This window comes from Solanum stenotomum, chromosome 7, assembly GCF_019186545.1.
Source record: "Solanum stenotomum isolate F172 chromosome 7, ASM1918654v1, whole genome shotgun sequence".
NCBI classification, from domain to species: Eukaryota; Viridiplantae; Streptophyta; class Magnoliopsida; order Solanales; family Solanaceae; genus Solanum; species Solanum stenotomum.
In genome coordinates, this window is record NC_064288.1 from 56,056,312 (window position 1) to 56,084,274 (window position 27,963).

Here is a 27,963-nt window from a genome sequence, read left to right on the forward strand (position 1 = left end):
TGAAACAGCTCTCAAACACCACTCTCTCCACGCCAAAATCCAGTGGTAAAACCACACTTCAGCCCACCAGAACCCAGACCTCCATCACCCAAGCTAAAACAACCAGCAAATGACCACCAGACCACCATTTCTCCGACCTCCAAACAACCAACCAACAAAACCCCGACCAAAACCCCATCGGAAAACAACTGAAGCACCGCTAACAGATCAAACCAACAACACAATCAGGCGAGAATCAAGGCTCGAAAACAACAGCCACGCTAGGCTCAACAAGCAAGCAATATCATAGTTTCAGGTCTGCCCGCAGGAAAGCAAAATCCGATGATTGAACGAGCTCCAAGCTCCAACCACACTGAAATAGTGGTGCAATTTTAGTAGGAAGGACAAATATGCATTAGTTTAACTATAAAATATTTGTTGTCAATTTTAATAGTATGTGTTTCAATGGACGAAGGAGATGGAGAAGATTAGAGAGATGGGTTTAGGGTTCTAATTTGATATAAATGGGTCGGTTTGGATTAAAAGAGAAAATCGGGTCATTTACTTGAAATTGGGTAATTTTAGTTGATTTTGATTTTTCATCCAATTGAGGGCAAAGGGTCAAAAATACTCCTCAACTTTGGACGGGTCGGGCATTGGGTTTAAAATGGGGAATGGGTCTTTTTTTAAAATTTGGGTTAAACTGAGTCAATTTGGGGTTTTCCATCCAATTGAGGGGTAAATTTGGTGAAATTAGTAACGGGAGGGGTAAAAATAACTTCATTTTAACGGCGAGGGCGTAGTCAAACAATAAACCAAAGTTGAAGGGTATTTTTGACCCCTTTCCCTATAATATATGCACAATACTTCTTTAATACATATTGCAAACATCACTTACGTTCTTGGTGATACAAATCCAAAATAATTTATTAGACACATATAATACATGCTTTATTCATGAATACTACAAATTTAATTCAGTTTATAGATCGGTGTTTTGTCTTTCGTTAGTTATGTTTTTCATTCATTCTTAATTTTCTCTTCTAATTCAACTTTAATATCATGTAATACAATTTTAAAGCAAATTTAATTTATTTACTTGTTTAATATTTGTGTAATACACTTTTAAATACAATTTTAATTCATTTTGTAATTTATTGATTTGTTACGATTGAATTACTTGTGAAATTCATTGTTGATACAAATTCATTCAGTTTACATAGAATGCTATTTGGTTTGCTACATTTTGCATTCATATTTAATTCTCTGCTAATTCAACTTTAATATTTGTGGAATACATTTTTAATGTAAATTTAATTTATTTTGCAATTTATTATGTCTTTTAATTTGTTACGATTAGATTACTTGCCTAATTAATTAATTATTAATACAAATTTTATTTAATCTACGAATCATTAACTACTCTACAAAAGAAAATAGAGAGAGAGAAAGGGAAAAAAAGTAAGAGAAAGAGCAACAAAAAAAAAGCAGCAAAAAGAAAAACAAAAGAGAAAGAACAACATAAAGAAAAAAAAGGAAGAAAGAGCGAGAGAGAAAAGGGAGAAAGAAGCAAGAGAGAGAGACAAATCTAATAAAATATATAGTATTGTTATATATTGCTATAAATGGTAATAATTAAAGAGTATATTTAAAATAAGTAATTATTTTTTAAAAGGGATCCACTCAAGTAATTATCCCATTCTTTTCCTGTAATGGGAAACAGTTTCAAATCCAAATCCTCCAATAGTACAATCAATGAAAATTTACCTAACTATACATTTTATTTTACCATAATCTCTAAAATTTTCTATCATTTAAAAAAATTACAAAAATTTCCTCTCAGATACATCCCTATCCTCTCCCGGATACATCCCTATATCCTCTTGGATACATTCATCCCCTCTCGGATACATCCATGAGCTATGTATCCACAGGTTTCCTAAATAACAATGTATCGCGACCTATGTATGTGCATGTCTGCTGATGTATCCAAAACCCTTTAATTTTAAAGGATTTTTGTAATTTGGAAAAGAGTAGAGATAAAATGTAATTAAATCTTAACATTATAAGATTTATGTAATTTTTACGAAACCAATCATGAATGACGTGTATATATTTTGGTTCCTTTCATTGTTACAAAATATAGTTTATTCATCAGTGACGAAACTAAAATTTTCATTAAGAAGTTAAAAATATGAAGAAGTAAACACGTGAACTAATCAAAAGAAGTTCGTTATCTACTATATATAAACAATTTTTTTTTAATCATATATAAATAATGAAGGGGTTCAAATTACCCCCTGACTCCCCATTAGTTACATGATATACTAGATTGTACAACTGTCTAGTTAAGATGCTTTTTCCATAAAAAGAGTTTGGAGGAGAAGGGTTACTAAAGATGATAACTCGAAGAGAATGAAGATAAACATAGTCTAGATGTTGGTGTTGTGAAACTTCTGAGGAGACAATGATCCATCTATTATCAATCTAGAAGAGGAAGAGACAACTTTTGCATAGAATAGTGAAGACTCTTCACTGCTGGAGAATTTATATTAGGAATTTTTACACAAAATCCTATCTAATGAGGAGCTAATTATATCATATCCTTATTCTTTTTCAAATTACAAAATTTTCTTAAATTTGGTGGAATCCAGATACAATATTCCATAACATTCCAATACATCACGTCCTGATTTCGGATACATCATTCAACATCTTGATACATTACGTCTCGATTTTCAGATACATCACTCAATGTCCCGATACATCACATAAAGTGATGTATCTGATCGATACGAAAGAGTAGAATTTTTTGTAATTTTTCCAATGGAAGAAAATTCGAAAGAATACGAGAAAATAAGTGATGTATTTAAGTAATTTTTTCTTTATAATTATTGTCCTTTGACTTTATGGGCTGGGTCATTTGTTGGACCCGACTATATTTTGTAGACAAGACAGATTGGGCTTCATCCCAAAGCTATTTTTACTTTTTTATTTTTTTATTATTAGTATCAATAAAAGGGTTCGTGGACCAAAAAATTAATCCTAAAAATTTAGTCTAATATAAGAATTTGGATTAATTAATTAGTTGTTCACCAAGTGCTAAAACATTTATTATTAATTTTTATAGAAATGTAAGTAATATAACTAGCTAACTACTATTATATTCCTCAACCCCACTTATTTAAACAAGCCCATTTTTTTTTAAAGAACACAAAAAGTATATTCATTTTTTTAAGTCTAGAAAAGAGTGAGTTGTTATATAAAATAGCAAATGGAAAAGAAAGAATCATTTTGGGCATAAATTGTTTTAACATAGTATTAAACAAAAGAAAAAAGTTATCATCAGACTAAAAAGCTCTCCTTTCACTGAACTTCCATTGCAATGGCTTCTCTCCTCAACTCTGTGCCATCTATTAAACTATCAAATTTCAACTACAACAACCCACTTCGCTCTTCACAAATTTCCTTCTCCCTCTCTCGTAAGCTCACTCAAAAAATTCATACATGCAATTAACTTCAATTTGTTTGTCTATTTAATGCATTTATGTTTGTTATTTTGGATACCTTTATAGGAAGAAGGCTGGTTGTTAGAGCAACAGAGACTGAAAAAGAAGGTGACTTTTTTTTTTTTTTTAAAAAACTAATTGGGTTTTGGGTATTTATGAGAGTTTCAAATATTGTGTGGCAGCTAAAGCACAGGCACCGGATAAGGCACCAGCTGCTGGTGGCTCAAGTATAAACCAGATTCTTGGAATCAAAGGAGCCAAGCAAGAAACGGTGGGCTAAATGGGTTTATTCTTGGATTTATTGTTATTTTGAGCTTTGAATTTGAATCTGTTCTTAACTTTAATTTGTTACTCTGAGTCATTTAGTTCATAAATGCCTGTTATGAAACTGCCGTTTAGCGAAACATAAGGATGAGGTGAAATGAGTTTTAGATGAATTGTGGTGCTCAAATGGAAGCATATTACATAGTAAGCACAATATTAAAAAGAATGATATAAGACACGAAATGCATATAATTAAAATAGAACACCTGAAATGGAGGAGTGTTACGCGAGTGTTTTGCGATAGGAAGATACTTGACAAAGTGAAACTCAAGTTCTATAGAATAATGGTGAGACAAACAATGCTAATTGGGAGTGAATGTTGGATGAGTGCAGCAGAAATGCGGATCTTAAGATGAATGTGCTAACAGATTGTGTAAGATAAGATTAGAATTGATCACATCTGTCTGAAGGTACAAGTAACAAACTCAAGGGATAAAATGAGATGTAGTCTGAGATGGTTTTGGTCATGGCTTATATAAACTGCATTTGTCTGTTTGGCACAGCACTATGATGATTGAAGTAACTAACATAGGACAGGGTAGGTCTAAAATTACATGGAGTGAAGTTGTTTTAAAAGACCTGCAATCTCTCAAAAATCAAAATCAATGCGGATATAGTTATGAGTAGAAAGCAATGGAGGCCATACCAGTTAGCTGGGATAAAGGTTTATTTTGTTTCTGTATTATTGTTTTTACATTTTTATTATGTCTGGTACTTGCCAGAAGTCCTTTTGGTCTGGTTAAAGACGTGTATATTGTAGAGATAAGTGTGTGACTTGAAAACTTCTTCTTTAGTAAATCCTGAATTTCGTTAGAAGATAGATGATTTATAAGCAAAGTAGTATTGGAGATGACTTGGGTTTGAGACAGAGTTATTGTTGTAAAGTAGTATTGGAATGTTTCAGGCTGGGATATAGTGAACTTGTTTTAGAGGCTTCTATATGACCCGACTGTGTTTGGTATTGAAGCGTAGTTCATTGATATAAGTGCCTGTTATATCTGATTATCCTTAACCACTTCATACACTCAAGAAAATCGTGAACATTAATCTACCTGCAAAACTACACACCACACTGAGGACAGGTTAATAACTAATAAGATGCATCTACTAGCAAAAAATCATCTCCATTCATTATTGACTTTTGATCATGTGGGAAATTCTTGTTTGTAGCACAGGAAGTCTTCGACAGGTAAATGCGTGGTCATTCTTTGGGAAGAGTTTACTCATGCTTTTACCATTGCAGAAGTTCTATAAATACTCTCCTTTTTTATATTTTCTGCATGATGTCATAAACCTGAAAGAACACCTTAAGATTTCTTACTAGAGTCTGCTTTGCCGGTTGGATAGTTAAAGAGGGCAAGAGAAAAAGCATAGAAAAGAGGGATGCGATTAGTGTGTGTATATATATCCAACTGAGACTAAATAATTCAATACTTACTTTTCTCTATTCACTTCTTTACAGGAAAAGTGGAAGATTCGGGTTCAGCTTACAAAACCTGTTACTTGGCCTCCCCTTATCTGGGGCGTGGTCTGTGGAGCTGCTGCTTCTGGTACTACTAGTACTAGGCACATATTCTTAAAACTCAATTGCTAGAGACATGTTCAAGGAGTATTTAAATGTCTCCTTCAACATCCCTCCCTAGATATCTCCAATTTCTATGTTCATATCCTGTTTGTTCTGATAAATTTTAATTTCCCAAACATTAAAGGAATGCAGTCACAACATTTAGTTATCAAATCATGAAATGCTCTTATATTTTGAATGAGAGAAGTATTGAAAACACCCCTAAACTTGACGTGAATTATTAGTTGCATTCCTGAACTATTTTCAGCCTTAAAAACACCCCTTTACTTGATTAACTGAACTTAAATACACCCCCGCTCTTGCAACATGAGTGGAATATATTCCTTAATTCTCGCTAAGTTTAGGGGTGTTTTCAACACTTTTCTCGGCTTTTTATTAAGAGCCCCATGCTCCTAAGAGTTTGAGACCACTTGCTATGCCATGTGGCAAATCAGAGGTGTATCTAAGTTTAGTTAGTCAAGTAGATGGGTGTTTTTAAGGCAGTCAATAGTTCGATGACGAAATTAATAATTTGCACCAAGTTCAGGGATGTTTTCTGTGCTTCTCTCTATTTTGAATTGAACACTTTATATTCATAGAAACTTTGCCTCAGATGTAAATTGTCATCAGGCTGTGTAAACAAATATGAGATTATGAAGCCACAATCTGATTGCATTTCGTAAAAATACTTCCTTATCTCCTTATAAGAAAAAGGATTATTGCCCTGTGTTATAGCCTATTAGAAGTACATCAGCCGTGGCTTGGTGCCGTGCAAATGATAGCCATGACAGTATGTTGTCAGTTTAAGTTAATTTTTGATTTTTATACTTCATCGTATCTTTGTGGGTCACTTTTGCAAGGGAAACTGTTTTCCAATAAAAGCTTTTATTTATACAGTTGTGATTAGACAAATATGTACTTTGTGGGCTCTCTGCATGTATCTAATTTATTTTCGAAACCTTGTCATAGGGAACTTCCACTGGACTCCAGAGGATGTGGCCAAATCAATTGTTTGTATGTTGATGTCTGGCCCATTTCTAACTGGCTATACTCAGGTACTTCTCTTGTGAGTTCAAGTTAATACTTTTCAAGATAGAGTGTCTACTTCAGAAATCCTAGGAAGTAACTTTTTGCTTTATGTTTAGACTATTAATGATTGGTATGATAGAGAGATTGATGCTATTAATGAACCGTACCGTCCAATTCCTTCAGGGGCAATATCTGAACAAGAGGTATGTCTTGTTTGAGATTGTCTACAGATATGTTGAAAAGTGAAAACTAATTCCAGAAATTCTCTATGTTCTCATCAAAATATCGTTGATACCAGGTCATTACTCAAATATGGGTGCTTCTTTTAGGAGGTCTTGGTTTAGCTGGTATTTTAGATGTGTGGGTAAGTCCTTAAATCTGCTAATTATCTAGTTATTTATCTGGAAACGTCTCAATTCTATGATCATTGTTGTTATAGGCAGGGCATGACTTTCCTGTAATATTTTACCTTGCACTTGGTGGATCCTTGCTCTCCTACATCTACTCAGCTCCACCATTAAAGGTAATAGCGTTATCTTTCACAATCTTCTGAACACACTTTTTTGTACAGTATCAAAATGTGAACAGCTTTGATATAAAAAATTTTGTGCAGCTCAAACAGAATGGATGGATTGGAAATTTTGCTTTAGGAGCAAGTTATATCAGCTTGCCTTGGTATATATCAAACTTTCTTCCAAGTACTCTGCAACTTATCGAGATTTACTTCCAAAAATAGAAAGAACCTGTCTAAAGTGGAGCAGTCTTAACAAGTTACCTCTCATAATAATAACATGGCCTTACATATAGAAAAGCTAATAACCTGGCCTTCCCTTTGGCTCCGAGTTACTGCCTCCATCCTGTTTTTTATGACAACTTTATCAGGGCTTATTTTCATTTACTTATCTATTCATGACGATAGAAAGAAAACTTTAATGTCTACTTAAAAAGAAAAAGGAAACTTTTAAGGTAATTTTTTACTTGTGCGTAAAATTATTCTGGGGAAGTATAGATTATAGTTGTTTATGATATTTGAACAACAAAAACTTAGGTGTCTAGATTAACTTCTGTTTCTGTGTATAATTTTCTAATAGTCGAGATAATCCAGAAAGGGAAATCCATGATGTGAGACGGGGTGGGGGGAGGGTCTTATCTGTTTGCACTTTGCTGTATAAGAAGGTTGATTAGGTGAACTATTTCTCCAATCATGCAAGTATGATCATGTTGAATGTTAACGTAAGTTGACTAGGCATCATTTGCTTGGAGACTTGGTAGAGAAGTTTGTTCTCATTTATTTAGTCCCACAGATGGGATCATGTGTGACAAAAATTACCTTTTTGCAGCAAAGAGCTTTTATAAATGTATTACTTCAGCGTTTTGGTTTGTGCTCAGGAGGGAAAAAGTTTCTTATTTACTGTGTAATGCATAACCCTTTTAATTTCTTGATGTAGGTGGGCTGGTCAAGCTTTGTTCGGGACCCTTACACCTGACGTAATTGTACTAACACTATTGTACAGCATTGCCGGTGTAAGAGTCTGCAAAAGCACCTTTGTTTTATTTTCTGATCATGCATCAATAGTCATCTTACCTTTTGTCTATTGTTTTGCAGCTGGGCATAGCCATTGTAAATGATTTCAAAAGCATTGAAGGAGATAGGGCTATGGGGCTTCAGGTATATATCTCCACTAAGTTTGAGTTTTCATACACAATCGGGCATATCTATGACTATACTGACTTTCTTATGACACTATTTTTAGTCACTTCCAGTAGCTTTTGGTTCTGAAGCTGCTAAATGGATTTGTGTTGGTGCCATTGACATAACTCAGATATCAGTGGCAGGTGATCGTTGTTCTTGTTTTATCAACAACTGTCAGATCTATATATGTTAACACATGATGACCTTCTGGTCCTCCTAAGTCGTGTATCTTCATTGAAGCTTGTGTCATTATATCAATATATTATGTGAAAGTAAGAAATGGATGTTAGGTGATTGCTTTCTGAAATGGTGATTGTTGAAGGTAGAAATGATTAGTAACTGCCAGTATTGACGTGCATGGTAGACGCTATTAACAGTCTCCTCGACTTCAGACTATATGAAAATCAAGAGAAGCACCAAGGGTGTGGCCTAGTGGTCAATAAAGTAGGCTAGGAACCATAAGGTCTGAGGTTCAAATTCTAGCGAAGGTAAAAAAAACTTGGTCAGTTCTTCTTATTTGTCCAAGCTTTGGTGAATAGAGTTACCCGGCACCTGTTGTGCTGTAGGGACCCCGTAGGGACCCCGTAGATTTAGTCGATTTGTGCACAAGTTTGCTTGGACACCACAGTTTCTTCTTAAAAAAAAATACAAACCAAGAGAAGTTTAGTTTCTGCTACCTTAGAGAGGGTAATCACTACATTTGATTGTTTGGAATTCTCTCTTTGAAAGTTCGAGCTGCAGATTTATGTTGCTTGAAAATTAGGGTGGTACAAAGGCTACTTAAGTGCTGTCAAATCCAGTCACAAACTAAAGCACCTAAGATCATCTAAACTTTTCTAAGTTCAGGCCAAAGTAAGCTTTCATTATGCTAAAGATAATGGCTGTCATTTAGGAATATACTTTTCTGAATGTGGACATATTTATGCCTTAAACAAGCTTGTAACTGCATTATGTCTTGTTTGTTGCAGGGTATCTTTTAGGTGCTGGCAAACCCTATTATGCTTTTGCACTTCTAGGTTTAATTGCTCCACAAGTCTTCTTCCAGGTAACACCTTATCGTGCTAACAGAGCCACACAATTCTAATCTAATCACCTGAGAGTTTGACTTTTATACACTGACGTAGAAAGAAAGAATGGCTGGCTTACATAATTGGATTCGAAAAGTGTGGATCAGTTGCCTGATAAAAGTAGATATATGACTTGGTTCTCTGCAAGGAAAACGTGATCTAACATGTAATTCATTTTGGCTCTGCAGTTCAAGTACTTCCTCAAAGATCCAGTAAAATATGACGTTAAATATCAGGTACCTTCGGCTTCCTTTGTACTACAACTTAAAACGTCGGAAATGTAAACCATTAGTCAATCTTTCAGTGAAGCTCTTAATTTGGCTTTGTCAAACTAATACCAATTGTATCTCATTTCAGGCCAGTGCACAGCCATTTCTTATACTTGGTCTTTTGGTTACTGCTTTAGCAACTAGCCATTAATATTCAAGTGGAGATGCCTTTTCCCCCATGGAGATGCCAAGCTGCTTAGAGCAAACAAATCAAAGCTCTTTCTATTTGATGACTTGTGTTTTACTTTTCCTTAAATGTAGAATGCTAGATTAGGATGTAAAGTTTAATTTAATTTATGCAGATTTTGTATGATCGTTTTATGCAAATTTTGGATGATTTTTATTATTTATTTTAACAAAGAATTAAATAAAAGTTGAAACGCAAGAAGAAATTGAATTTGAACATAGAAAATGACGTTTATTAAAAATGAGTACAACTTGCATGTCTTTATTTGATACACATACAAGTTGATACCTGCTTTATCATCAATCATATATTTCATTCACTCGAATGGATATTTTTTTGTAGATTTCTTACTATTAGATAGTGTCTATAAATCTCATAATAAATAGCTAAAGAAGCAATACTACGAATTAAAGGACTGGTGATGCAAAAATAAGTTGATAGATAAGAGGCTGGATACAAAGAAGCTACTATTAATTTGCATGCAGCTACCTTAGCTTATTCATAACTAAACGTACAAGAAGCAAACTAGCTAAAACATGAAATACTACTCCATAATAAAACAGTTGAAGCAACTACATGTCGTGTTGAGGGGGGGTTTTCTCAGTACTACTAAGTCCGCCTTTTCGACCCATTTCTTTGTAGCCTTGTTTCCCTATTTGTTCTTTCCTAGTTTGTCCTCCTTTTTGTCCTAGTTCTTGGTATCCTTCTGTTCCTAGCTGCTCCCTTCTTGTTTGACCTCCTCTGCTTCTACCTTGAGCTAGATGTTCTTGAGCTTCAAGGCTTTTTCCACCAGTGCCACCAGGTACAACTGTCTCTCCCTGTCTAGCTCTAGCATCAAGTTGAGATCGTTCTTCTTGCTCTGATGCCATTCTAACTTTTTTTCTAATATAATAATAAAATGAGCAAGCTAAGTTCATAGAGGAGCGAGGTACGTATATATATATATATTTGATGAGTTACGTGTCAAAACAAAGACACACATATGCATGCACAATGACACGACTCCTCTCTACTATTTTCCCACCGCATACATTTTATATTCATATAAGAAAAAACCTTTTATATTATCAGGAGTGAGTATGTGAAACAATTATATACATAACGGTTAATAAATAAAACTAATTCGAGTCATTTCATTTATATATGATCATTTAATTTCATTATTGCAAACTATCCAACTACTTCAGATATTACCTTCCCATTTTAATGAAACTTTCAAAATTCAAATTTGAGCTTGTCAATTTAAAATTTTCATCCAATCACCGTAAAAAAATTTCCACTCATCTTTGCAAGTCAAAAATGACTCTATCAAAAGGGAGAGAGCAAGGAAAAACGACTGCAAATACGAAATGATCCTGAGGATAGTTACATTTAAAATTTTCTAAAACTCATTTTTTATATTTGCAATTGAAATAATTAACTAATTTGATAAACCAATACTTAATTATTTGAAGTACTATTTAATGATAATCCGTGCTGTGTGTACGTGTTCAATAACATTAATTTTATATCTATAATTTATTTAAGTCATAATTACAATTTACATTTTTAGTTATAAAATATAAGAATAGTTCATCAATAACAAAAAAAAATAATAGACATGTTTGTTAAGTCCTAACTCCCTTTCCTTTTATATGTTTTTTGTCTCAATTTATATGATTTGCCTTTTTTTTCCAGTAGTCACAAAAAGAATGACATTTCTAGATACTTTAGTAATAATTAAACTTAAAAGTATCTCTTTTATCTTTAATTAAATAATTAATTATATCCATACAAACATTTTTATGACATATTTTAAATTATAAATTTTAAAATCTATCTTTCTTTCTTAAACTCTGTATCAAGTTAAAATCTCTGAATAATATATTTTTGTTTTTTGAAAATATTTGAGCCAAAATGTATGGCCAAACAGAAAGTTGTCTGGATTTATTTTTGCCCGCAAAGCGAATAGAAAATAATGTCTCCTTCTTGACTTTGACATTGTCAAAGTCTTTGCTCTTTGGTGTGGCATGCACATTATTATTAGTACAAAGTTAAGTTTATGAATTTGACGAGGCGATTTTGTATGGCTATATATTTTTTTTAAAGAAATATCTAGAATAATATTTTTATTTATATTTAAGAATAACTTTTAAGTTAAATTTGAAAATTTGATGATAACACTGATTTTCCTATAAAATTAATATTTTTTATAACCAAACGGATAAATAATCCTCTTTTCTCCTTTCCCTCTCAAGTCCTAATCTACATTTAAAAGCACAGTGATTACAAGTAAATATCCTTACTGTTACAACTTGCAACATACACGACTGTATAGACGTCACGACACTTTATAACCATTTGAATATTTATTGTGGTGGAAATGAATCTTTCTATTTTGGCATCCACAGAATTAGATAAAAGAAAATTATTAGGAGTACTTTGATTAATAATCTTTTCACACGACACATTTAATTTCACAATTTTTTTTTTATATATTCAACATATTTATAGTTTAATATCATAATACTCTCCCATTCTACATTAGTTGATCATTTTTATTCTCACATATTAAGAGATAATTTTACTAATTTACCCCTTAAAACATTTTTTGAAAATTTTACAAACAAATGGGAACACTTTAAAAAAGAATTAATTATAACAATAATATAGGAAAATTTTAATTAATACTTTCTTGATTTAGTAAGATAGACAACTAGTTTCAAAAAGATGATCAACTAACATGGGATGGAGGGAGTATTCAAAAATCTTCTTTATTTTCTTAAGTTCTGTATTCAAATCAAATTTAAACGCACATAGTATAACATTCACGAAGCAAACAAACGACACCTATGATTTTTCTATTTTTTTTAGTTTCTCTATCCGCATTGGAGTCCCGACTATTCCTTGTTCACACTGCATAGGACCATATCCAGAAAAAGAGCTTCCTTATACGAATTTTTCCATAGCCAAAATTCAAACTCGAAACCTTTGATTAAAGAAGTAGTAGCCCCATGTCTTTAATTTGTAGGAGTACTTAATTAGTCCAATATAATGGAATATAATAGGTTGTGTATACATTCCTCCAAATTACTAACACCATGCAACACAGACAAATTGCTCTGTTTTTTTCATTTACTTGTTCTGTGCTAATAATCTTGACATCAACCTCCGCCCATCCCACGGCAGACAGTCCCGTATCTCCTACTACAATCACCAAAGGTACAAATATCGTGAAACCAGGATGCCCAAAGCAGTGTGGGAACGTTACAGTTCCGTATCCTTTTGGTATTGGATCAGATTGTGCCATAGACTCAAGTTTCGAAATCAACTGTACAGGGTCTGCTGCAACACTCTATAGATCCAACATCAAAATCTACCATATCTCAGACTCTGAAATACGCGTATCAAATATGCTGTACCGGAGATGTTACTTAGAAACAGGACAACTTTTACTACCAGATAATCCAATATGGTTACGTTTCGAAAAATTAACACCATACAGTATCTCAGCACTTAACATGTTTACCGTAATTGGATGCGATGAATCTGCTATAATGACTGGAGATAACTTTCGTAACGGATGTTACGCTTTCTGTACTAATTCCGGTGGTGTTAATGTTGTTGAAGGAAGGTGCATGGGTGCAGGGTGCTGTCAAATAGAAATACCTAAAGGATTGAAATACTTCAACACGACGATGGACAGTGTGGAAAATCACACCGGAATTTGGTCTATTAATCGATGTGGATACGCGTTTTTAGGTGAGGCAAGCCGATTCCAATTCAAGGGCGAACATGATCTTACTGATAATAATCTTAAAAACAGGATTTTGGATAATATTCCTATTGTGTTAGATTGGGCTATCGGAAATAATCTTACTTGTGTTGACGCACAAAAGCGCAACGATTATGCTTGCCTCGTTAATAGCCATTGTGTTGATTCCGACACTGGCCTTGGTGGATATCGGTGCCATTGTGACCAGGGATATGAAGGCAATCCATATATCCATCCAGGCTGCTCAGGTAACTTGATTTCATTCAAGTCGGAATTATCACTAACAATTTCAATTAACTAAAGAATAAATAGAGATTCAACATCTGCTATATATATATATATATATAATTTTAAATATGCAATTTTTCGGTTCGAATGAACCCTTTAAGCTTAAATTGGATCCGCTTCCCGGCTGAGGCAAGCTAGATATCCGTCTAGGTAACTTGATTTCTTACTTTTAGTAATCAGGTTGAAGTCAGTGACGGAGTCGGAATTATTAAAATTGGCTCCGCCCCCGGCTGAGGCAAGCTAGATAAACTTCAACGAATTATTTTATTTCCATACTCTTACTAGTACAGTGATATTCTTTTCATATATATTACTCCATCCGTTTTAATTTGGTGTTTTTTAGTTTGTTTTGAATAGAATTTTTTTTTTTTTTTGATAATTCTTTAATTTCAGCTTTTTATATGATATGTTTAATATCATAAGATCAATAAGGACATTTCAATACTTTCCTACATATTTTTAGCTTAAGACCAGGAAATTCAATGATTACTTTTTTTACTTTTTTTAAATTTTGTGTCAATTCAAAATCATATAAACAAGGGGAAATATCATAAGATCAATAAGGACATTTCAATACTTTCCTACATATTTTTAGCTTAAAACCAGGAAATTCAATTATTACTTTTTTACTTTTTTTTTTTTAAATTTTGTGTCAATTCAAAATCATATAAACAAGGGGAAAAACTCAAATATGCCACTGAATTCTGAGAAAAAGCTCATCTATGTCATCCGTTAAAAGTTTGCTCATTTATGCCATTTCTGTTTGAGAAAAGACTCATCTATGTCATTATTTGTTAACTGAAAATAGTTCTGATTTTGCGAAACTATTTTTTATAGGTGGTCAATTATGATTCGGTCATGTCATTAATTACATCATTTTTAAAAGAGAAAAGGCTCAAATATGTCGCCGAACTTTGAGAAAAGGCTCTTCTATGTCATCCGTTAAAAGTTTGGCTCATCTATGTCATTTCAATTAACAATCAATGGCACGGATGAACCTTTCCTCAAATGGAAATGACACAGATGAGCCAAACATTTAATAGATGGCACAAATAAACGTTTTTTTAAAATTTGATACATATTTGAGTCTTTTCCCTATAAATCAATTGAAATGGAGGAATTAAAAAAAGTAAGAGGTATAAATTGAAAATAAGAAAAGAAATACTTTAGTAGGTTGGGTGTTAAGAAGGGTAGGATATCAAAATCATAGGGACATTTATATTTATTGTAGGATAGTGAGTGCCTTTTTAACACCACACACTAGAAATTAATGAATCGAAGTACCTAATTATCTGCCTGATTGAAGCGTGGACACAACGATAGAGGTGAAGTTGACTCCTCACTAATGTTTTGCTCTCATAAAAAATTGACTAATTCAAACACTTATCAAAATATAATAGTCACATATCAACCTGACTTGTGGTATAGTGGGGAGGAACTATTTCAGATTTAGTGAGAGATTTTAAGTTTCGAACTTTAAATATAGAGAAAATTCTGTTAGGAGCGTCATCTCAAAATGGGCCTTGCAGTGCATGATTTAGATTTAATCAGAGCTCCAGTATAGGACCAAACATCAAATTTAAGAAGATATTTTCTTTATCTTGTATTTAAACTAAGTTGATACATGTAATTTTACTAAAAATATTTTGCCTTATATTTAAACTTTTTTTTCTTTCATTTTCTTTAGGAAATATGGTTCAAAAGACAATCCAATTATAATCAAAATTATTATTACACATGCAAACGTTGCAAGAGTCCTATATCCCTTCTAAAATATTTTTTTTTAACTAGAATTACTCTACCCTGAGTGCTTAGGTGACAAAGAAAATCTAATACACTCTCTTTGAGAGAGTAAAAGCACGAAAAAAATGCTAAATTTTTTTATTTTGCATAATATTAGTCGGAGACAAGTGTATATTGAGAAACATGGCCTAATTGTCCATCCTTTCTAAGTGTGATTTCTATGTTATGTATGGCCGTGCCTTAGGGCATATCGGTTGAAGTAGATTCTGATTCATATGTTATGCTTAATTAGATACTCATAGTTGCCATTAATGACAAAGTAATTAATCCTGGAATTTTCGTCGGGTATAATCACAACTTGTGCTAGTTGTAAAACAAAGAAGATATAAAGACATAGCCAAAGGGATTAAATTAATGTGGTATGTTTCTCTGTTTGGCATGTTAGATATTGATGAATGTCAAAATTCAACTTCCAATAAGTGTGGACACAACAATTGTCTAAACACGTTGGGGAGTTACAGATGTTCTTGTCGAAAAGGATACACTGATGATGGTGAAAACAATGGTCTTGTCTGTATTGCAACAAACTCCGAGTTCCCATGGATCAAGTTTTCTGTTGGTAAGTTTCTCAGATATATATATATGTATATATTGAAGTGATCATAGGAATTCACTTCCTGTTGTTATAAACACAGGTATGGGAGTTGGCTTTATATCCCTAGTGGTTGGGACAATCTTGCTCTATTTTTGTATCAACAAACGAAGACTCATTAAAAGTAGGGAGAAGTTCTTCCAACAAAATGGTGGTTTACTCTTGAAACAACAAATCTCCTCTAAAAAGGGTGGTGTGGAAGCAACCAAAATTTTTACAGCTGAGGAGTTGAAGAAGGCGACGAATAACTATGCTAGTGATAGAATTCTTGGTCGCGGTGGAACTGGAATTGTCTATAAAGGTATTCTACCTGATAACCGTATAGTTGCTATTAAGAAATCTAAGATTGTGGATGAGAATCAAATTGAACAGTTCATCAATGAGGTACTTATTCTTACTCAAGTAAACCATAGAAACGTCGTGAGACTCTTTGGATGTTGTTTGGAAGCTGAAGTGCCTTTACTGGTTTACGAATACGTTTCTCATGGAACTCTTTACGAGCATATCCACAATCAAAATGGAGCGCCTTGGTTATCTTTGGAAAATCGGTTGAGAATTGCTTCAGAGACAGCAAGTTCACTTGCTTACCTTCATTCATCAGCATCGATGCCAATAATTCATAGAGACGTCAAATCTACTAATATATTATTGGATGATGGTTACACAGCAAAAGTGGCAGATTTTGGAGCTTCAAGATTAGTCCCTCTTGACCAAACACGTGTTGCTACATTGGTTCAAGGAACGTTAGGGTACTTAGATCCTGAATATTTCCACACAGGTCAATTGACAGACAAAAGTGACGTTTATAGTTTTGGAGTAGTTCTTGCAGAACTTTTAACAGGGATGAAACCTATTTTGAGGGACACAATTAGTGACAAGGACAAATGTTTGGTGGAGTACTTTGTCTCATCGATGAACAAGAATAGCTTATTTCAAATTGTTGATCGTAGAGTTGTAAGAGAAGGAGGTCTTGAGCAACTTCAAAAGATAGCTGAGCTCATTAAGAGTTGCCTTCACTTGCACGGAGAAGATAGGCCTACGATGAAGGAAGTGGCTATGGAACTTGAGAGTTTAAGAAAGTTCACTAGCCTTTGGACTAATGGAAAGGAACATGAAGATGAGAAGGAAGTTGATCTTTATACAATTCCAATTGATTCTAATATAGGTATGGACAACTTCTCTGGAAAATATCCTAGCTCCTACACAAATAGCAGCACCATCTTTTCTGGACAATATAGTTCGGATAGTTCTTCATTACTATACAATACAAATTTACCGCGGTGATCGATCCAGAATAAAAGGTCAATATATGAAGATTTTAATTTCTCTGTTTTGTAAGTTCCTTTTTAGCTATCTTTCTTTCTTGTTGAATGTTGTTATGTATTTTTATTTGCTTCTGAATTTAATCATCAATATATTGTTGATTGTATGATTGACAAGAACTTTTAGTACATCGAACTTTAGAAATTATTTCCGCAGTTTGAGTTCACAATGTTTTTGGTGTAGTGATGATAGATGTCCGTTTGAATGAAGGAGTTCCGGGTTCGAATATATATATATATATATATATATATATATTGACATTCCTTGACTTCTATACGATTTTATTTCTTTATATTTTGACACCCCTTTGACGAAATTTTAGCTCCGCCACTGTATACACACATCATGAAACAGGATGTTCTCAAACAATTCGAGAAGAAAGTTGGATTAATCAAACTTAAAAAGCATTATAAAACTTCAAATTGGTCAATCACGGCCATTATATATTTTTATATAAATGCATTCTCTTTAAAAATGTTTGGAAGTGGTGTTCCATGATATGTTGTGGCAAGCATGATAGACGTAAGGATAAAATATACTCTCACCGTTTAAAAAAGAACAATTTCCTTTTCTTTTTAGTCTGATTCAAAATAAATGATCATTTTCCTTTATTGACAAACACTTTAATTTCAACTTTTGACGTGACATATTTAAAACTACAAGATTAAATAATATTTTGATATATTTGACCAAACTTTAATTTAGGACCACAAAATTAAAAAATCTAATGTGTTTTATTTTCTTGAACTCCATATCAAATTAAATTAGATCAATTTTTTATGAAATTGACTAAACTTTGGTGGGCAAATGATTAGATCAAATAAACCTCTAATTGTCAACGTCTTCGAACTTTTTAAATAGGCATATGCTTTAGTAGTAAAAACAAAATCTTTTGTCTTTTTAGATTATACAAAACGTCCTTGTATAAGAAGATATATCCTGTTAGTAGGCAAAATTTCTACTCCCCTTTTTTGGTCAGGAAGAATAAAAAATAAGTGTATATTTTCCTTAAACAATAAAATATATATATCAACATAGGGAGAAACATATTTACTAATTATATCAACATGCTTAAATCTCGAGAATGTTTCGTACATTTGGCAGTATAAATAATTTTTACGCCATCAATTAATTTTTATACAATAACAAGAAGCTGGCAACTTAATAAAAAAAATATATATAGAGAAAGAGAAAACATTCAACAGCTGGTTTTAGTACATTGATAATATATAATTTCAATGATTGCAATTACATTATACGAACCATAAAAATAATTAAATTTTACATCCAAATAGCAATAGCAAAGTTTATTTTCAAATTGTTTATTCTATATTTCTATATATGATGAAATTAAACACCTCAAATGAAATTAATTTTTTCAAAATCATGAAGCAAAGTCAATTGCTTCTACTTCATTTCTTTCTAATATTCTTGACATTAGCCACTGCTCAAACCACCACTAACACAACGTCTCCTCCCACCAACACCAACACCACCACGACCACCACCATTACAAAAGGTGCGAATATCACAAAACCAGGATGTCCAAAGAAGTGTGGGAACCTCACAGTTCCGTATCCTTTTGGAATTGGGTTAGGTTCAGGTTGTGCCATTGACCCGAATTTTGAGATTGGTTGTAACAAAACGACAGGGACTGCAACACTCTATGCATCGAACATCAAAGTATATGACATTTCTGACTCGGAAATGCGGTTATTTAATTTCATAGCGGAGACATGTTACACATCAGCAGGACTTAAGCTCGTGGAATATCCGCTATGGGTCACTTTAGGAAGATCAACTACTTATAGTTTCTCTACCCTTAACAGGTTCAAGTTGAATCCTCGTATATATTCCTCAATTTTGCAATTTAAAACTGATTTATCGTTATAAAAATGACTCGGAATGCAAAAATAAATAACTAGATGTTTGTTGCTTGTGACAATATTACTATTTGGAAGTGATTTTTTTTCATGTGACATTATGATTAATGTTAGGACCTTTTTTTGTAATCTGTAAAATTTTATTTCAAAAATCACAAAAGAAGTCCTTAGGTTTGAATTCAGTATTCTGTTCGAACTGATTAACTTTAAATTTGTGACAGATTTACGGTTGTTGGATGTGATGATACTGCTATAATAAGTGGTACTAAATTCGTGAATGGCTGTCCCACAACCTGTACACGCTCATCTGAGGTAGTCGATGGTACATGTATGGCTTCCGGTTGCTGCCAAATACAAATACCAAAAGGGTTGAAATATTTCAACACATCAATGCAAAGCTTGAAAAACCACAGTAGAATTTGGTCGTTTAATCCATGTGGCTATGCGTTTCTTGGTGAGGCTAGTCGTTTCCAATTCCGAGGCATGGAGGATCTAAATGATTTGAATTTTGTTGAGAGGATTGTCAATAATGTCCCCATTGTGTTGGATTGGGCTATTGGAAATCTTACTTGTGTTGAAGCACAAAAAAGCGATGATTATGGTTGTCGAGGTAATAGCCAATGTGTTGATTCTGACACTGGCTTAGGTGGATATCGGTGCAGATGTAACCTGGGATATGAAGGAAATCCTTACCTCGGCTGTCAAGGTACAATTACTTGAATATATTCATAAAATGAATGATTATATTTTCTCTTGCTTTAATTTAATTTGTATGCTAGATATTGATGAATGTGCGAATCCAAATACTAATTCGTGTGAACAAAATTGTATAAACATACCGGGGAGTTACAATTGTTCATGTCCACAAGGATATACTGGTGATGGCAAAAAGAATGGCCGTGGTTGTAATGCAACAATCTCAAACTCTGAGTTTCCATGGATCAAGTTTTCTGTTGGTAAGTTCCTCATCCTGAACTCTAACAATTCTTAATCCAGTTTAAATTGTGTTGTTGGAAAAATGATTGTAGTAGAATTTCCTATTCATAATAAAGTATTTTCCCTAAGATTTCCAATAAATTGTGTGTATCAAATGGAATTTGATATAATGATCATCATATATATTTGTAAAGGTTTTTATATTATCAGGATGATTTAATTAACATCTGTTCTACTAAGTGCAGGTATGGGAGTTGGGTTTATGGCCCTAGTGCTTGGAACAACTTGGCTCTATTTTAGCTTCAAGAAACGAAAACTCATGAAACTCAGGGAGAAGTTCTTCCAACAAAATGGCGGATTCCTCTTAAAACAACGAATCTCCTCTAACGAGGGTGGTGTGGAAGCAACCAAAATTTTTACAGCTGAAGAGTTGAAGAAGGCTACAAACAACTACGCCAACGATAGGATTCTTGGTCGTGGTGGAAATGGTATTGTCTACAAAGGTATACTACCCGATAATCACATAGTTGCAATTAAGAAATCTAAGTTTGTGGATGAGAATCAAATTGAACTGTTCATCAATGAGGTACTTATTCTTACTCAAGTTAACCATAGAAATGTAGTGAAACTCTTTGGGTGTTGTTTGGAAGCTGAAGTGCCTTTACTAGTTTACGAATACGTTTCTAATGGAACTCTTTACGAGCATATCCACAATCAAAATGGAGCGCCTTGGTTATCTTTGCAAAATCGGTTGAGAATTGCTGCAGAGACAGCAAGTTCACTTGCTTACCTTCATTCATCCGCGTCAATGCCAATAATTCATAGAGATGTCAAGTCTGCCAATTTATTGTTGGATGATGTTTACACAGCCAAAGTGGCAGATTTTGGAGCTTCAAGATTAGTCCCTCTTGATCAAACACATGTTGCTACGATGGTTCAAGGAACGTTAGGGTACTTGGATCCCGAATATTTCCACTCAGGTCAATTGACAGAGAAAAGTGACGTTTATAGTTTTGGAGTAGTTCTTGCTGAACTTTTGACAGCGTTGAAACCTATTTTGAAGGACGAAAATGAAAAGGACAAATGTTTAGTGGACTATTTCATCTTGTCCATGAACACGAATAACTTATTTCAGATTCTTGATCGTAGAGTGGTACGAGAAGGAAGTCTTGAGCAACTTCAGAAGATTGCTGAGCTTGTTAAGAGTTGCCTTAGTTTGCACGGAGAAGATAGGCCTACTATGAAAGAAGTGGCGATGGAACTTGAAAGTTTGAGAAAGTTCACAAAAAATAATCCTTGGGCTAATGGACACGAAGACGAAGAGAATGAAGATGAAGTAAGAGATCTTTATACAATTAATCCAATCGACTCTAATACAGACAACGACTTTTCTGGACAATATAGTTCGTATAGTCCTTCATTAATATATCATACAAATATCCCGCGGTGATCAGAAGGTGAATATAATGATTGATGAAGATTATATTTAATTTGTTATCCCATGCACTCTTTCTTCGTCATTGAAAGATTTTATATGATTTGTATTTTCAGAGTTTCAAATATAACAAATTCCTCTAAATGGTTTGCTTACAATTGATCAATCGAAGAGTTGAACTAAATATTTTTCTTTTTGTAATTAGCTAATCTCACATGATAAATTGACTAATGAATGAAAGTTCTATTACTGTGTACATTAATAAAAAGTGCTAAATTTTTTATCAGTATTGTAGTTAATTGTCAATAGTCAATAGATCAAATGTCGCTATAGGTTTTAGGAACATTTACAAAAAGTACTAATTGCCATTAATTAATTGCTAATAAAAATCATTTTTGATATTGTGCTAGTAAATCAAATTTGATTCCCCCTCCAATTAAACGTACACGTGCAACTAATTTAGGATAGCATTGGACGATCGAGAGAGGTCTCCTACAACCAGTTACAATTTAAATAAAGGAAAATAACTATACATATAAGTATGTGATTTATTTACCGATGTTTCATATTACTCTTTACAAATCACTTATGAGAAAATAAATAGTCGTGAACTATTAAAAAATATTTTATAATGTATCATAAAATCGATGTGGCTATTATTTTTTTCTAACTAGATGCCTTTGAAATTTGAATACACTAGATTCAAAAGACTTGCTGAATGCATTCAAGAGAGCTTGCCATATGTTTATACAAAAATGACTTGAAGAAATGGCACATTGGTAAAGAAGAGGAATTGAGTTATATGTTATTTTTCAAACAATTTGACAAGAAAATTGTACTAATCATCAAGATTAAAATAAAGAAAAATCTTAAGAGAAGTTAATATAAAACTGCAAAAATAGGCACTGCCAACCAATATGTATTGTCATAAGAATGCTTCATAATGGTGCATGCATTGACTTACTGTGACAGAAAGGATAAAAAGTAGAACGTTGACTATAAAATAGTTTATACTAACAAGATAACGTAATTCAAAGAATTCATCTTAAAGATTTATTTTTTCAATAACAGTGAACTCCGAATCAACTTATTCATAGCTCGACGAGATATACATGCTATTCACTCCGGGTGGATCTAAGGGTTGTGAGGCAGAGGCGTATCCAAGTAGGGGTCACCGGGTTCACGTGAACCCATGCTCCCCTCTCGAGATCATATATAGTAGTGTTATATTTTTGAAAAATATTGAAATATAGATGTGTGAACCCATACTCGGAGTATCATATAATGCGATGATGACTGGGTGCACCCTTCTACGTGAGGTTAGAAATTTAAATTTTATATTCATCTTGTTTTATTTTTCTTTGTAAAATTAGATAACACCTCTCTAAATGGTTATTGGTAACACTTTTGATATTTTAATTAGTTTTGGACCTATAATATTAATTTTAACGATTTTCAGTAATAAGAACCTAAATGTCCAACCGATCAAATTTATATCTTAGATCAATCTTTTTGTAATAATGCACCCATCATTCTGAAATCCTGGATACGCCTCTGTTGTGAGGGTGATCACTCGAACCCTTAAATATATATATATATATATATATATAGAGAGAGAGAGAGATTTTGAATCTCTTGAATAAAGATTAGAAGTTGACTTAATTGTTAGGAATTCAAAATTTATTTTGAGTGAAAATTTTAAATCTGCTTATCTCATAATTTTTAAGCAAGACATCTATTTTTAATGTAGTATTTAGTAAACAACTGAAGTAATATTTGTATCAATTTCCATCAATTGCTAACATTGCATGCATTTAAATGATTCCTTGTCGACTTTGATTTAGTCAAAGTCTTCATTGTTTGGTGGGCACATTATTAAGAAGACAAAACTACGATTGTCAACGCCTTCGAAATTTTTATCTATTATTGCCTAGTTGTCATTCCCACTAGGCCACTAGAGATCTTTTATTCTAAGGTCATGTTCACATTGTTATATTATTTAGATAAATATTATGAAAAGTGGAGATCGAGAATAGGAGTAGTGGGAATAGAAGCTACGAGAATGAGGTGAAAATAAAGTGTGTTTAAGAATGAAGAAAACATGATCAATGTGAAATAGAGTTTGTGAAACTTATTTTCCTTATTTGTTAGAGATGTTTCATTTTTAAGTAACTTATTTCCAAAAGAAAATATTTTTAAATATCATAATCAAGAAATTTAAAACATTTGTGTGTTAGATAATCTAAATATATGGATAAGTGTGGGTAAGGACAAATAAAAATAACACATTCTACCATATGAAGTAGAGATGTATTGAAAATACCTAAATTTTAAGGTAAATTATTAGTTTCATCCTCAAATTATTTAGAGTCTTAAAAATACCTATTTACTTGACTAATTAAACTTAAATACACCTCAAAATCTTGCAACATGAGTAAAATACACCCCTAAATTCTCACCAAGTTTAGGGGTGTTTTCAACACTTCTCTCGAAGGTGTATTTAAGTTTAGTTAGTCAAGTAGATATGTGTTTTTAAGACTATCAATAGTTCGGTATGAAACTAATAATTTGCGTCAAATTTAAAAGTGTTTATAATAAGTCTCTCTAAATGAAACTACAAATAGGAAATAATCCAAAGATAACTAATTTTAACGTTACTAATACACCCTATTCAGTACTCCCCTAAGTCCTATATATGGAACCTTTTAGTCAATACGTCCTTTTAATTTCCATAATAATATTTCAAAACCATGCAGCATAATCAAGTTGCTCTGTTTTCTTTCCAACTCCCCTGTTTTATGCTAATCTTAACACTAGCCACCGCCCAAATTATCCCTTCTAACACCACATCTCCTCCCACAAACACCACTTCTCCGCCAACCAATGCCAACACAATCACCAAAGCTGCTAACATCACAAAACCAGGATGTCCAAAACAGTGTGGAAACGTTACAGTTCCATATCCATTTGGAATTGGGTCAGGTTGTGCCTTAGACCCCATGTTTGAGATCGAATGCAACGTTACAACACCATTCATAGGGAATATTCAAATTTACGATATCTCAGACACGGAAATGCGTATAACAAATTTCATAAATACAAAGTGTTACTCACAAACAGGAGTTTTAATTCAAGATATTCCTTCTTGGATAACTTTAGGAAGATCAAGTCCTTACAGTTTTTCTTCGCTCAATAGGTATTATCGATTTAACTGAACTTATTATTTTCTGCTTCAATGATATATATATGTGCGCAAAATGACGCTCATGTACACTAATACTAAATGGATTAATAAATAAATATGTCATGCCTAATGAATCAAAATTTGCTTAGATAATAATGGGTGAATTAAGATGAGTCATAAATTAACCCGTCCAACATGTAAGGGTGTCAAAAATGGGGATACTAATTTTTTAAAAAAGGGGAAAGATAAAAAAAAATATCCTTTTACTTTCGTTTATCAGTTAGTCTTGTCTTTCGTTATAATTTATACCCCTACTGTTATTAAACTTAGCAAAATTACTCCTGATCGGATGAAAAAACCCTAATCGACCAAAAAATACTCGATTTCACTTAAACTACCCGTTACCTCTTTTAACTCAACCCATACCCACTAAGCTAACAATCAAATTGAAAATGACCAAACTTCCCTCTTTATGAAAGAAAGGCTAAAAGAAAACCAATTTATATTCTTTTAAGTTTACATAATTCTTAAATTTCAAATCTAATTTTGTATATTTAAATTTGGATTGCAGTTTGACATGTTGAGTTACATTATTTCAACTCATTTTGATGAGTAAAGTCAACAAATGTACCATAAATTTACTGACTCTAAATTGTAAATTTGCCTCTGCAGATTCATCGTGGTTGGTTGTGATGATGGTGGTGTAATTAGTGGAAATGACTTCGTTAATAATTGCCCCTCTATCTGCGTAAGCACCAATAATATAGTTAAAGGAAAATGTATGGGTTTTGGTTGCTGCCAAATAACAATACCAAAAGGGTTGAAATATTTCAATACAACTATGGTAACCACAAAAAATCATAGCTTAATTTGGTCGTTTAATCCATGTGGATATTCGTTTCTTGGTGAAGCTAGTCGATTTGAGTTCCAGGGTATAGAGGATCTCAGTGATGTTAATTTTGCAAAGAAGATTAGGAATAATGTCCCTATTGTGCTAGATTGGGCCATTGGAAATCTTTCTTGTGTTGAAGCACAAAAAAGTAACGATTATGCTTGCCTCGATAATAGCCAGTGTATTGATTCTGATACTGGCAATGGTGGCTATCGGTGTGGCTGTAAATCGGGATATATAGGCAATCCATACATTGGCTCTGGCTGCCAAGGTAATTTGGTCTCTCTGCTTTCTCACATGTTTGGACTTTCTCTTGTTTATAAGAAGTTTGTCTCTGTTCTTCCCTCTGTTTCAATTTGTTTATTATACGTTCTCTTTTAGTCTGTTTAAAAATAATGTCAATTTCATCTTTAATTCCAACTTTGATAGTAAGTATCTAAAAGAAACAAATAAAAAGGACAACACGTCTGGGATTAATTTTCTCTGTTTTGCATGCCAGATATCGATGAATGTGCGGATCCAAATACCAATTCATGTGAAAAGATTTGCACAAACATACCTGGGAGTTACAATTGTTCTTGTCCAGAAGGATACACCGGTGATGGCAAAAAGAATGGTCGTGGTTGTATTGCACCAAACTCAAACTCAGAGTTCCCATGGATCAAGTTTTCTGTTGGTAAGTTTCTAAGATATTTCAACTTGTCTCTACTTTCCCTTCTCTTATATTTCTAATTCCAATAAATTCGTTCGATAAACACAGGTATGGGAGTTGGTTTTATGTCCCTAGTAATTGGGACAACTTGGCTCTATTTCTGCATCAAGAAAAGAAAACTCATTAAACTTCGCGAGAATTTCTTCCAACAAAATGGTGGTTTGCTTATGAAACAACGAATGTCTTCTCACGAGGGTGGTGTGGAAGCAACCAAAATTTTCACAGCTGCGGAGCTGAAGAAGGCTACAAACAACTATGCTAGTGATAGAATTCTTGGTCGTGGTGGAAATGGAATTGTCTATAAAGGTATTCTACCTGATAACCGCATAGTTGCTATTAAGAAATCTAAGTTTATGGACGAGGAACAGGTTGAACAGTTCATTAATGAGGTACTTATTCTTACTCAAGTTAACCATAGAAATGTGGTGAGACTCTTTGGATGTTGTTTGGAAGCTGAAGTTCCTTTACTTGTCTACGAATACATTTCTCATGGAACTCTTTACGAGCATATCCACAATCGAAATGGAGCACCTTGGTTATCTTGGGAAAATCGGCTAAGAGTTGCTAGTGAGACAGCAAGTGCACTTTCTTACCTTCATTCATCCGCTCAAATGCCTATAATTCATAGAGATGTCAAGTCTGCCAATTTATTGTTGGATGATGTTTACATCGCGAAAGTGGCAGATTTTGGTGCTTCAAGGTTAATCCCTGTTGATCAAACACATCTTGCTACAATGGTTCAAGGGACATTAGGATACCTAGATCCTGAATATTTTCGCACAAGTCAATTGACTGAGAAAAGCGATGTTTATAGTTTTGGAGTAGTTCTTGCCGAACTATTGACAGGGATGAAACCTATTTCCAAGGACAGAAATGAGGGGGAGAAGAATTTGGCAGAGTATTTTGTTTTGTCTATAAGAAGGAATCAATTGTTTCAAATTCTTGATCGTAGAGTTGTAAGAGAAGGAAGCCTTGAGCAGCTCCAAAAGGTGGCTGAGCTAGTGAAGAGTTGTCTTAGTTTGCACGGAGAAGATAGGCCTACCATGAAAGAAGTAGCAAGTGAACTTGAAAATTTGAGAAAGTTCACCAAAAATAACCCCTGGGCTAATGGAAACGGACATGAAGAGAACGGAGATGAATTATCAGATCTTTATACAATTCCAATCGACTCTAATACAGACATCGACAATTTCTCTGGACAATATAGTTCGAATTCCAATACAAATAGCAGCAATTTTTCTGGACAATATAGTTCAGGTAGTACTTCTAACACAAATAGCCCATTGATCCACAACAGAAGGGCAATTTGATGATTGATAAAGATTATGCGCTTTGATTTTTTTGATGTAATTTTCTTGTTTGTGATTCACTGATTTGTACTTTCATGATTTTTGTTTACATCGGAAACTATCCTACTTTAGCTAGCTTTTAAATGTATTTTTTTCTCGTTTTATGTGAGAAATTTGTTGTTTATACTATTGTTGTACAGTTTATGTTAATTCTTTTTAGGGATAACACTCAAATATGCCATCGAAAGACT

At 33.3% G+C, this 27,963-nt stretch overlaps 4 protein-coding genes across 4 annotated transcripts in view; 3 read left to right on the forward strand and 1 right to left on the reverse strand.

Moving 5' to 3' along the window:
* LOC125871638 (kirola-like) overlaps positions 1-27,963 on the forward strand; it is a 219,939-nt gene that overhangs the window by 159,322 nt on the left and 32,654 nt on the right. The gene's annotated exons all lie outside the window — the stretch shown is intronic.
* On the forward strand, positions 3,238-9,769 carry LOC125871625 (chlorophyll synthase, chloroplastic). Its single transcript, XM_049552256.1, has 15 exons — positions 3,238-3,461; positions 3,555-3,596; positions 3,671-3,759; positions 5,275-5,362; positions 6,346-6,431; positions 6,522-6,608; positions 6,704-6,769; positions 6,845-6,928; positions 7,019-7,080; positions 7,854-7,929; positions 8,012-8,074; positions 8,160-8,241; positions 9,067-9,143; positions 9,354-9,401; positions 9,523-9,769. The coding sequence occupies exons 1-15, from the start codon at positions 3,365-3,367 to the stop codon at positions 9,583-9,585; spliced, it is 1,110 nt and encodes a 369-aa protein (XP_049408213.1). The 5' UTR covers positions 3,238-3,364; the 3' UTR covers positions 9,586-9,769.
* On the reverse strand, positions 10,194-10,494 carry LOC125870067 (carrot ABA-induced in somatic embryos 3-like). The gene has a single exon (XM_049550432.1). It carries the CDS (start codon positions 10,488-10,490, stop codon positions 10,194-10,196), a length of 297 nt encoding a protein of 98 aa, XP_049406389.1. The 5' UTR covers positions 10,491-10,494.
* Positions 12,855-27,753, forward strand: LOC125870068 (uncharacterized). The gene is made up of 8 exons (XM_049550434.1): positions 12,855-13,623; positions 15,852-16,025; positions 16,102-16,442; positions 20,787-21,607; positions 24,382-24,831; positions 25,492-25,982; positions 26,211-26,387; positions 26,472-27,753. The coding sequence occupies exons 1-8, from the start codon at positions 13,014-13,016 to the stop codon at positions 27,731-27,733; spliced, it is 4,326 nt and encodes a 1,441-aa protein (XP_049406391.1). The 5' UTR covers positions 12,855-13,013; the 3' UTR covers positions 27,734-27,753.

Excerpts from the sequence above, each read along its gene's own strand:
- LOC125871625 (XM_049552256.1), top strand. The coding sequence starts at position 3,365 with ATGGCTTCTCTCCTCAACTCTGTGCCATCTATTAAACTATCAAATTTC. Across the intron at positions 3,462-3,554 it reads AATTTCCTTCTCCCTCTCTC|GAAGAAGGCTGGTTGTTAGA; the intron begins GTAAGCTCACTC and ends ATACCTTTATAG. Across the intron at positions 6,609-6,703 it reads GGGCAATATCTGAACAAGAG|GTCATTACTCAAATATGGGT; the intron begins GTATGTCTTGTT and ends CGTTGATACCAG.
- LOC125870067 (XM_049550432.1), bottom strand. The coding sequence starts at position 10,490 with ATGGCATCAGAGCAAGAAGAACGATCTCAACTTGATGCTAGAGCTAGA.
- LOC125870068 (XM_049550434.1), top strand. The coding sequence starts at position 13,014 with ATGCTGTACCGGAGATGTTACTTAGAAACAGGACAACTTTTACTACCA. Across the intron at positions 16,443-20,786 it reads TTGAACAGTTCATCAATGAG|GTACTTATTCTTACTCAAGT; the intron begins GTACTTATTCTT and ends TTCATCAATGAG. Across the intron at positions 25,983-26,210 it reads CATTGGCTCTGGCTGCCAAG|ATATCGATGAATGTGCGGAT; the intron begins GTAATTTGGTCT and ends TTTGCATGCCAG.